At 36.7% G+C, this 12,238-nt stretch overlaps 1 protein-coding gene across 14 annotated transcripts in view; it reads left to right on the top strand.

The window, feature by feature from the left end:
- Window positions 1-12,238, top strand: part of unc-104 (kinesin family member unc-104) — a 32,075-nt gene that overhangs the window by 4,865 nt on the left and 14,972 nt on the right. For 11 of the 14 annotated variants that reach the window (XM_069058876.1, XM_069058877.1, XM_069058875.1 and 8 more), the window contains exons 2-9: window positions 219-341; window positions 395-471; window positions 524-1,204; window positions 3,698-3,861; window positions 3,920-4,059; window positions 4,154-4,195; window positions 8,786-8,908; window positions 8,966-9,327. In XM_069058876.1, coding sequence (XP_068914977.1) covers window positions 242-341; window positions 395-471; window positions 524-1,204; window positions 3,698-3,861; window positions 3,920-4,059; window positions 4,154-4,195; window positions 8,786-8,908; window positions 8,966-9,327 — 1,689 coding nt within the window. In that variant the 5' untranslated portion in view covers window positions 219-241. Of the gene's footprint in view, window positions 1-218; window positions 342-394; window positions 472-523; window positions 1,205-3,559; window positions 3,638-3,697; window positions 3,862-3,919; window positions 4,060-4,153; window positions 4,196-8,785; window positions 8,909-8,965; window positions 9,328-12,238 lie in introns of those variants that run through there. The other 3 variants (XM_069058881.1, XM_069058878.1, XM_069058882.1) reach the window with 2 other exon arrangements.

Raw genomic sequence — 12,238 nt, 5'->3', positions numbered from 1 at the left:
TGTATTGTTGTGTGCCTAGTCTTGGCGTGTTTGTTATCAATCATCTATCCATCACATTGTGGGTTAATTCCTTAATTATTTAAAAACCTTTTATTATTGTTACCTATCAGCGACTATCTTATTGGGTTTTAGTCATTTTTCCCCTATTCTTATTTTACCATCTTGTCTTGTTGATTTATTTTTTCTGTGGAGTTTCATTCACCCCCATTATTTTACAGTTTTAGGGAAACAAATTCCGATCATGTCGTCGGTAAAAGTAGCAGTACGGGTCCGGCCCTTCAACAACAGAGAAATATCACGAGAATGCAAATGTATAATAAAGATGGGTGGCAACACCACCAGTAAGTATCCCATCGGTGGTGCTAGTCCCAGTGGTTGATCCTTCTCTCTTTAGCCATCATCAACCCGAAAGCAGACCCTAAAGAGCCCCTCAAGAGCTTCAACTTTGACTATTCTTACTGGTCCCATGACGTAAGTAGCCTCCCTGTTGGTGGGACAGCCTCTCCCAACTTAGGAATTCCAGGAAGACGATCCCGAATTCTCCTCACAACTTGTCGTCTACAAAGACATCGGCGAGGAGATGCTGCAGCACTCCTTCGACGGCTACAATGTCTGCATCTTCGCCTACGGCCAAACCGGAGCGGGCAAGTCCTACACGATGATGGGCAAACAAGAAGACGGACAAGAAGGCATCATCCCCCAAATCTGCAAGGACCTATTCAACAGAATACACACTAACGATAACACCGACATCAAGTATTCAGTGGAAGTAAGCTACATGGAGATCTACTGCGAGAGGGTGCGAGACTTGCTCAACCCCAAGAACAAAGGGAACTTGAGGGTCCGCGAGCACCCCCTCCTGGGGCCATACGTCGAGGATCTGAGCAAGCTGGCGGTGACCAGCTACGAGGACATTCACGACCTCATCGACGAAGGCAACAAGGCCCGCACCGTCGCCGCCACCAACATGAACGAAACCAGTTCGAGGTCGCACGCCGTGTTTACTATTTTCTTCACGCAGCAGCGATACGATCAGACCACCGCGTTGTGCACGGAGAAGGTGTCGAAGATCTCGCTGGTCGACCTTGCCGGCTCCGAGAGGGCCGACTCCACGGGTGCCAAGGGAACGAGGCTGAAGGAGGGCGCCAACATCAACAAGAGTCTCACCACTTTGGGGAAAGTCATATCGGCCCTCGCTGAAATCGTAAGTGTTGCAGCGTTTTGCAGGTTGCGAAGCTGAGTCATTTCGAGTAAAGTTATAGTATATTATTCAACCAGCGTGTAATGATGGATGCACTCACGAGTCAGAAATGGCCATTACACGCTAGCGAATACAATACTTTTTTTTACAACTTCCAAGTTTCATCATTTTCACTGTCAGAGTTCATTTTTTACTTCCTTTTAATAAAACAAAAAACATTATGCAGACTCGTGAATTATGACATACTTTAATGGATGATATAAATGTGAAGTACATAGACTTTTTTTAAATACCACACTAAATTAAAAGCGTCCTTTCTCCCATATTTTCAATTAATTTGGTTATAAGCTTCGTATAAGCTTTGTACAACATATCATTGTTTCGTCAAACAACAGCAGACTGTCTTTGTTTTAGATAATGTAATTTGAAACTTGTGAACAGTGGAAGCAAATCAATAACAAAACGAAATGTAGGTGTTATCTACCGTTCGTGGAACTAATGTGCTTTTTCTGATATTGTAAATTGAGGGGTGAAATTTGTTGTGAGAGTTTTTGGGTTTAAACAATTTTGTTGCAATAAATTATCATCACCGAAGAAATTTGTAAATGCCGAACGACGGTGGCTGCCCTGAAATATTTAATATTCCACATTGATTGGTTAATACTATTGGATAGGTGATCAATATTATGAAATAGTAGGTTTTTACGTCGCCAATGTGTGAAACTAATGTGTTATTTGTGACAATACTGAGCTATTAATTTGACAAATGAATGAGAAATATCGTAAATTAAACACTTGTTTGAAAGAGAAAAATATTTTCGATATTGTACATATATCGAATCTATATAAGAAAGGAAATACCTGTGAAAAGTTGAAGAGCGTCTGGTGCTGTTTTAAAAGAATTAACGAATAAAAATAATAGCGAGACGGAAATTGAAGGAATGAAGCTTCAAGGTCATTCTGCAGCCATTTGCCAACAAGGCAAATAATTACTGTACTGCAATTCAATTCCTGTTCATATTTTTATTGTTATTGTTTCTTATTGTACACAGTTTTTACATTTTCTTTATGGATTTTTTTCCAAAAGATGGACCATTAAAATATGTACTTTCATTGAAAATTCATTTCACAGCAATTGCATAAGAATAATGCATAAATAATGTTTCGTAATCACAAACATTGCATCTTGGATCATTATTCAAATAATAAAAATCTTGCGACTTACTCGACTGACTTTGGAGATTTTAATTAAGCACAATAAAGATTGTAACAAGTGTAACCTGAAAAAATAAAAAAACATGTTTCTTATTTTTTTAAGTAAATTGGACACTTTTCTGCAAAGTTTTGTAGGAATAGGCTAGGTGTGGGACAAAAAAAATCAAATTTCATTGAGAATTTTTTTTGTGAAAACCGGCGTAATTATATGAAGTTGAATGATATTTGGTAACACTTTTTAAGAAGAAAGAGGAACATAACGAAGTAGAAATCGATTTTTTATACCTGGCTGAAAGTGAAGCTTCAAGGTCACACAACGGCCATTTGCATATGAGGCAAAACATTAGTAACCTTTTACGACTGTTGATGTTTGCGGGATATTTTTATTATTCTATTATCATTAATTTTTTTGGAAACATTTTTTAATTTTCCGTGTATGTATTTGTTCAGACCTAGTGTTACTCGTATAATTACAGAAAGAGACATTTGCTCTTTTTTTCCGTAAATAGCTGATGTAAATTCTCGAGGTATCATTAAGGATCTTAAATTAGGCCTTTAATGGAATATTGTGAGCGGTTTGACCACCTTTTACAAACGAGTGTTCAGCAAGATGTAATGTTAGTACATAACTGATATCTTTCTAGAAGAACAAAATATTGGCCGAAAATGAGTTTATCAAATTTAGAATCTCTTCTTTCCACTAATGCGCTTATAAACTTAGGGGAGAGAGAACGAGTTTGTGAAAATGATTTTTTTTAACTTAATTAAAGGAAAGTGGAGAGAAGTCATTGAAAGAAAAAAGATATTGATTTGTAAAAAAAAGGAAAAACAGGAGCGAGAAATGATATCACAATCTCGCCAAAAACCTTTAAGGGGACTTGATAAAATCAAATAAATTTGTGGGGACGTGAACGAAATAAAGACAATGTCAGTTCGCGAAGGCTAATGAAATCTTCAAAAATTCGTGTTACAGCTTTTACAATAAAAATGAGGTTGTGACGGCGAGTTTGTGATCACAAATATTGTCATCATTTTTCAAAAATAAAATTGACTTGACAGTTTCAGACCAACAACTTTTTTATTTTTACTTTAGCTTCAAGTTTTTTTTTCTTCGTTTTTTTAACTCGAGTGTGACTCAGTTTCAACGATTAAATTGCGCCGTGCAAACCCAACCGCCAAGTCTAATTCGTTGTTTTAAAATTTTTGCCGAACGTGCAGTCGGTAAGTGAAATCTCCAAAGTCGCTTTCGTCCCCAATCCCCAATTCCCCGATTAATTTCAGGCCTCCAAGAGCAAGAAATCGAAAAAGGCCGACTTCATACCTTACCGAGACTCGGTCCTCACCTGGCTGCTCCGCGAGAACCTCGGGGGCAACAGCAAGACCGCCATGATCGCCGCCATCTCCCCCGCCGACATCAATTACGACGAGACCCTTTCCACCCTCAGGTATTTTTAGCGCGCCCCCGCCCCCGACGCGTCTTCTAATTCCGCCCCCCGACGACAGGTACGCCGACAGGGCGAAACAGATCGTGTGCAAGGCCGTCGTCAACGAGGACGCCAACGCGAAACTCATCCGCGAGCTCAAGGAGGAGATCCAGAAGCTGCGCGAACTCCTCAAGGCCGAAGGGATCGAAGTGCACGAGGGTAAGACTCGATTCTGTTTAATTGGACGGGGCTAGGGATATCAATTTAAAAATGTTGAAAACTCGTGGCTGATTGTATTTTATTGTGCGGCCAGGGCCGGATGGCAAAGTTATTTATGAGAAAAGGGAGCCCCCTAGTAAGTATCCGCTTGAACGAAGCTTTGGCACCCTTAAAGATGTCGGCCACCCTGTATCGTGAACACCACTCATGATCATTTAGTCGTTGTCACTGAGTACTGTAGTGGTGTGTCAGACCATCCGAATGTTATCTGTTGTCGGCGTGGTAGAGTGAACGGAGGTTCGAGCAGTTGCTGGTTAAAATGTCCATTTTTAACAATTAAATGGTCGGTGAACAGTTGGGTACTTAAGTCGGAACAATCAAAATAATTTATTGCTCAATAAACAGTTTGTTTATAGGCAACCCATAATACATTTGTATCCTCATCCAACAAAAGCAATAAATCTAGGGCGATTAAACACCAGTTTACACTTGGCAGCATTCTATTTTGTACGCCCACTTTAAGTGTTTGAAAATAATAATTTTTTTATTATGTAAGGGTGATGAATTGATGATTTAGGTTTCACACAACTGGCTTGTAACGACGAATTCAATAGAGAGGCAAATAAAAAAAATGTGTTCATTTTTTTTTTTATGTCATCAAATAACATGTTTTTCTTCACGACTATTAAAGAATGAATGCATTCTTGTTGGATATCAATTCCACACCCAGTGATAGAAAATACTAAAACCCACAGCTGTCGGCCAATCACATCCTCGTATTTACATTCTATCACCAGCAATCGCCAATCGCATGCGTTTGTAAACAATAAGTCGCGCATCGCGTAGCAATCACTAAACGAGGCCCAATTTTAAATGTCAAATTAAATTCATTTTTTAAAGACTGTTTATTCTTGATAGTCGTGGAGGAAGTATAGTCTTCAACTCGCGTATAATGGCTATTATTCACTCGAACGATTCCATCACTCGCCTACGGCTCGTGTTGGAATTTTCATCCTCTTGAATAATAGCCATCATTGAGGAATGTACTATTCTTTAGAACGTATACTTTCCAACAAAAAAATCAAAATAGTTTTTAAACTCATTTGTAAACAGACAATATGTACTAAAGAAGATCGATAGTATTTAGATTCTTGCTAAAGGTGAAAATATCTATTGATTGTTACTATGAACCCTTGGTGGAAAATGTATTTGTAAAGATGGCGCCTTTTTTTACATTGCCACTTTCCAAAGGACCGCATTACTATAGAAGAGTCACTTGAAAAGTTCCTCGCTTAATAATGAAACGTTCTTACGCTTGATCTAATGATGCTCCAATGCTCTTAAGGAGAATCGCTCGCCAGTAAGTTAATAAAAGTCAAATGGGACGAAATTAGCCGAATATGACAAGTGTGGCAGTAGTATTTTATTTCAATTCACTGGTTTTTTCCATGGAAGCCACATTTGTACGACATTATCCTAATACAGAATGATTTTTCTTCTTTATGAAATCTTTTTTCACGAATTTTTCGTTGGTACTGGCCAAAAGGCCACTTTTTTGTTATGGTTTGACTCTTCAGAAGACAAACCGAAATGAAAACCTTTCCAGCAGACAGGGCTAACTTTGCCTTCTTGGGTGATGAAGAATGTTTCAATGTTTTGACTTTTGTTTTGTTTCTGTTTTGTTTGCTATAAATTTCAGACATTTTTAATCTACAATTCTGTCGCACAAGATTACTTTCTCATGTGTAGCATTTTTCAAATGACACTTGTATAGCAGTTCAGGCTAAGAATACCTATGTTATTTTGTGCAAATAATTGACACTAGTTTTTTTATTTTTTTTTTTTACCGTAGGCGCTTAAGACTTTCACAAATAACATTTTTTAACATAACATTTTTTACAATCTCCAAACATTTATAAACTTTCCTATTCTCAGCCGATGTAGCACCAGTACCCCTAAATTATTAAAGGTATATCTTGATTTCTTTTTGCGAGTACGTAACAGGCGATGAGCGTCACCCCTACCGAAGTTTATTTGTCATTTACTTACTTGAGAATATTCTTAGAAGCACTTGGTGTAGTTGTCCACGTTAGAGCAATTCAGCTGGTCTTTCCTTGGGGCCTAGTTATGTATGAAATTTTGTTCTTAGGGCTTTTCCATGCTTCTCCACATTCAGTTTTATTTTTCCTTATTTTTCAATATCTTGAAAGTAGGCTATTCATTTCTCAACCTATGTATGTATTATTCTACACGGTCGCATTGATCTGCCAATTTCTTATTTTTGTTGATTGGGATTTTATGCTTCTCCAATATCACTTAGAACTTCTTCTACTGCGTCAGTCTTCCGCATTCGTCGTACACACTCAATAATTATTTCATTTTGTTTTATTCTGCTTGTTCTTATTCTTTTCATTATCTTGCGTTATCAAAAGTGAAGGGTGCTACGACCTTCACAATTACGAAACACTGAATTCTTCAAGGATGTTGTTTCAGTCATCATAAAAATAATCCCACATGATTTCTATGGGATTTAAATCCGGAAACTGCGAATACTAACGGATCGCACTTGTTCCTCTTTTTCGCCGAGATATGGAACGAAATTATTTTGTAGAATATTTTATACGTATACATATTTATTTTATCATGAATCCGATAAAATCGTCATTTTGCAGATTTTCTTTTCAATCTTTCTGTCTATGCTTTCTCAGATAAATCTTGGATGATCAAAACAGTTGTTTTTTGTTTTCGAAAACATCAAGCGAAACCACTTTATGATTCGAGAAACAACAAATTTGCCGAGCGTAAATTTCCTACAAGATTTGTTTCTCTTTCATCGTCTCTTCATTGTTGAATTATAAAGTTTCTCATTTCTTTGGATATTTATTATTATACGATAAATTTTACCCGTGTCGATAAATATTCAACACATAAACCAGGAGTTTGTTAACAAAATACATTACATACATTACATGTACGACATGTACGCCATTTTGAACAGAAATATCATTTAGGTATAAAATTGCGTGCATTGAAAAATCCATGTAACTGCTGTTCATCTATAAATGGTGAACAAAAATGTATTGCAACTATTATCTTTTTTTTTGTTTCATAATATGTTTTTACATTTCTAAAATTAGAAAATCTGACGTTGATCTAATCGATACGTTAAGAAAAGGAAGAGAGATAGTTTGTAACGTGAAAAGTCGTAATTCTGCAGCTTCAGCATCAATAAATATTTAAATTGGTATTTATTATAAGTATTTTTCTAATTTGTTGTTTTAACAAAGCTGTTAACGCATTCGTTTTGAATTCAAAACGAATGCGTTAATAAGCTATTAACACATCCGAAATCTAGGAACTTTTTTCAGTTGGTAACACATTGCCGGCAGCAAATTGACTCTGGTATTCACTTTGCGAAAAATGACAATTACGTTTAGTCTAGATTCAAATTTAGACTTTTACTTTAAATGTTAACCATGAAATAAATGTGTCACCAACTGTCACAAAATTCCTCAAATTACCAAAATTGATTTTATTTGTAAAAATGTAATATGCAAATTAGAAAAAATAGCATAAAAAACTCGTTTTATAAAACATAAGAGCACTCGTCATTTACAGGCACTCCTGCCTGCGGCAGTCGTGCTGCAAATCTGACTCGTGTCTTAATATAAGTTTTACAAAACTCATGTTTTAATGTACTATTATGATTTACATATTTCTCATAAGCAAATTGCACTTCTTATCGTAGATTATTTGTTGTGGCATCGTTTAAATTGTTTTTCCTTCCCAAAACTTTTTGGCCGGCCGCAACTAGTTCCTTACAATTGCTTTATTTGTTTTTTTTTCACAATAAGACCACCGACAAAACTTCGAAAAATGTCTTGTTTTCTATAGAAATGTTTTTGAACGAATGTGTGCGTTCAAAAACTCTTCCCAAAAGATTCTCTACTGCTGCTTCTAGTTAACACTGTTCCCCCATTTCTTGCCTCTTGACGTTGATATTGGATTACCAATTTGTTTCTCGTTGATTTTAATATCATTCTTCCACGTTTCCTATCGTTCTAATCGTTTTGTTGGATTGTTGGTTAAAATTAGGAAACGCCGTATCGATCTTGTTACGGCGCAAGTCGTATCTGCCACCAAGAAGTCGGGTAAAACAATTTAATAATAATAAATATGAAAATGTTTCATGGATGAATCAACTAGCTTCTGCGATCATGGAACGTTTTTTACAGCTGTGTTGGTTTTGTCTCAAAAACAATCAATTGGACAAATCAAAATCAAGAAATTAAGAGATTCATTTTTGGCAAAACTGTGATTACTAAAATATTTGCAAGAGAATTATGACCATCATTTCTTAGACAGTAGACAATTTTCAAATTGTGAAGGGCCAACATTTTTTTTAAGACACTCCTGCAACACTTTCTTACGAAATACATACATATGTATACAGAGCGTCGTGAATTGTGAAAATTTTGCAAAAATCGTCGATTTTTGACCAGAAACTGCGACCACAAGACCTCCACTCTACCATCGGTACCGAAGCGCTTAAGCCTTGCTTTTTTTCGGACGTTGAGAAAGTCGACGAGACAAGAATTGGCCCAAGTTTAATTTTTAAATTGGTGTATGTAACGGTTCTCATTATTTTTCTTTTGGTGATGAGAAGCTTCGAGTCGCTTAACTGTCGTGATCTGTCGGAATCGAATTAATCCGGTGAAATCTGTAGGAGCGGAGGATAACATCGTCGCCCGCAACAACAAGGAGAACAACGAGAGGGTGAGGACGACGTCGACGACGATAGCCGAGGAGGCGGTCGACCAATTGCAAGCCAGCGAGAAGCTGATAGCCGGTAATTCCCCCCACTAAGCCATCCCCTCCCTTTCTCTTAATCGACAATTTAATCTAGAACTGAACGAGACGTGGGAGGAGAAGCTGAAACGCACCGAGGCCATCAGGATACAACGCGAGGCCGTCTTCGCCGAGATGGGGGTGGCCGTGAAGGAGGACGGCATCACGGTGGGGGTGTTCTCCCCCAAGTGCACGCCCCACTTGGTCAACTTGAACGAGGACCCGTTCATGTCGGAGTGCTTGATTTATTACACGAAGGACGGCATCACGAGGGTGGGATCCGCGGAGGCCAACATTCCGCAGGACATTCAGCTGGTCGGCTCCCACATCAAATCGGAGCACTGCATCTTCGAGAACAAAGACGGCAAAGTTACGCTGATACCGTCGACTGGGGCCCTAATTTATGTTAATGGACGGGAGGTGAGTGTGGGGGCGGCGATACGAACAGAAATTGGATCTGTGGGCGTAAAATTATGCAACTCACCCGAATTGGTGCCGAGGTTTTTCTTTTCCCGTTGACTTCCCACCGACCGCGTTTTATTTCTCCTCGGGGTTTTCGCATCTGTTAACACTTTTTATTTCCTCGCTGCGGAATTTTCTTCTCGTCTGTCCGAAACTTACGTTTATTATTTTCCACAACTCACCCTGAACAGAATATTTAATTTGCGCCGAGACGCAAAATTTACACTTCATTTTCGGTTAGTGTTCGAACGAGTCCGTTAAATCATGATTCACAGTTTACCGCAAATTTATCATTTGCCCTGGTAAATCTGCACGATCACCAATGTTATCGTTGCCAACATCTGTTTATTTACAATATGTAAATAAATCAATACGGTGAATAATCAAATAGACAATACGTTTGATTGATTGATGCGGTGAATACAGAGTAGGTCATGATCTGCTAGTGGTGGTGAAATTGAAAAATTATTAAAGACAGAAGACCTCAGCATAAGTCGCTGCAATTTATATGATGTCTGTGGCGGTTAAAAAAGTTTGAGAAGCACTGGAGTAGATCTACAAAAAGTTTTGATCCAACCAGAATTTACAAATTGCTCTAATGATCAAAGGTCACATGACTCAAAGATGTATCATTTTCGATTGGTCGCTTTGCTCAGTAGAATGTAAATGTAAATAAACATTTAAAAAACAATAACAATAAAAACTTCAATGGTAAAGTGGGGTGTCACAAAAGTTAAAGTTAATTTAAAAAATGAAAGTATAGTACATATCTACAGTGCGGAAACTTTAACTGGAATAAAATTCATAACTTGGACATGGGTGATTTTTGTAAAAAATCCCGAAACAGGTCGATTTTTGTATTTCCCTGCCCATATTTTGGCGCATATGGTTTTTGCATATCTGCCCCGGAAGCTCGCAACAACCCCTAACTTTCTTTTTCAAATGGAAGGGTATGCCAAGTGACACCTCGTTTGAAAGCCCACTTCGCAAAGAATACAACGCACTATTTGTTTCCTGAATATTTTCAAATCCTACGTCAGTTTGTTTCTTGTCCAATTGCAAATCGATAGTAACATGCATCCCTTACGGTTTATTCCATTTCCGGTGTGATTTGCCTAATTTCATGCCTAAAACCGAACAGTATTGAAGACCGTAAGCAATGTATTTGACATGGAATTAGGCAAATCACACCGGAAATGTTACGAAACGTAAGGGATGCATGTTACTATCGATTTGCAATTTGCCAAGAAAGAAACGTTGCCCATTTTGAGCATTTGTTGCATTAAGTAGAATTCAACTTATAAAATTGGTTTTTATTTTTTAGCACGTAGGCTTTGAAAATATTCAGTTAAAGTTTCCACACTGTATATCCAATCCATAATGATTGCAGAGATTTTGGTAAGTTTTCCATTCTTGCCCTGTTAAAGTTAAGTTAAAATCTGTACAGAAGGTAGATTGCTTCGGTGATTTATCTGTCACATTGTCCACATACTTGCCTAAATTACTAAAACAAAAGAAACACTTGTAAAAAGCTTTCTCTTACAAAAACATGTTAGTTATTTGTGCGACTTTTATTTTCAAACTTCAGAACTTTATTGAATAACTGTTATTATTATTTTTTGTTGTCGATTACGTTCTTTTTTTCTTATCGAATTTTTTCACAAAACGTTAAATATTCTACAAACAAGATATAAAAACAGCGATGAAAAATACATTCTCTCGTAAATTTCCACTTTTGAATATTTACCAGAAATTTACTCCTTTCTTGAGAACCTGATTACATTTTGAATTGTTGTTTAGATTGTGATTACTGATTAGTTAAAATGTATTTTCAAATATTAAAATCAAAATTCAAAATCATTAATATGAAGATTCTAATCTTATTTTGATATTCATGGAAATAATTTGTCAGGCATTGCAAGAATTTAGCAGAACATTGACAACCAACAATACTGATTTTTTTTAAGACTGTATAGGTGTCTCAAAATTCGAGAATTCCGAATTCAGAGCGTGGTAGGGAAGGACCCAGTGGAGCTCGAAAAATAAAAAAATTCGCTCTTCCTGAAGAAAATAAAGCACTTTAATTTTGTTCAATACATAGCAGCCTTCATATCCACAGTGACAAAATACTATTCTAGCTATGTTGCTGTTACATTTTTAAGAAAAATTAGGTACCAAAATTTAAGATTTTTTTACTCCAAAGTAAAGCTATTCTTCAAAAAATTGTTTTACATTATTATTTTCCACAATCATCTACACCATAAATAACAATAAACACTGAACTTCAGCCTGTATTTGAAGAAAACGCACTTCAAAGAGTGCACCTTCAGACCAATGTATCTTTGTGACGTGAGTCCCGACTTTTTTTTTCTATATTTGGACTACTGTGATCCCCTACAACGCTCTGAATTCGGAATTCGCGAATTTTGAGACACCCTGCATAATGTAAAAAGAATGCAAAATAAAGGTCTCCTTTTTATTTTCTACTTTGTCTTACAGCGCACCAAGTTTTCTGTTAAATAAAACTGGAATGGTGAATAAGTAACACTACCAATTTAAATATGTAATAACAAAAATAAAAATCTTAATACACTATACGTATAAACAATTTAATCAGCTTAAAAGCATGGTAAAACGGAGCAAACTCAAGACCGTCTTTAGCATAACTTTTTAGCATTACTATCTAGCATAATTATCTAATTACATAATTTTTTCGGAACATGATTTGTTTCTTAATGCGCGGCTAAGTTTAACTTCAGTCTAAGCCTAAATAGTGATGTAATAAAATACATAATACAAATTCTCTCGTTTGCAACAAATTTTGTTTTACTATACTGTTAATTTGTATTTATTTAACAAAGAGTTATTC

The sequence above is a fragment of the Tenebrio molitor genome, chromosome 9 (genome assembly GCF_963966145.1).
Source record: "Tenebrio molitor chromosome 9, icTenMoli1.1, whole genome shotgun sequence".
NCBI classification, from domain to species: Eukaryota; Metazoa; Arthropoda; class Insecta; order Coleoptera; family Tenebrionidae; genus Tenebrio; species Tenebrio molitor.
This window is presented reverse-complemented; position numbering and strand designations above follow the sequence as displayed.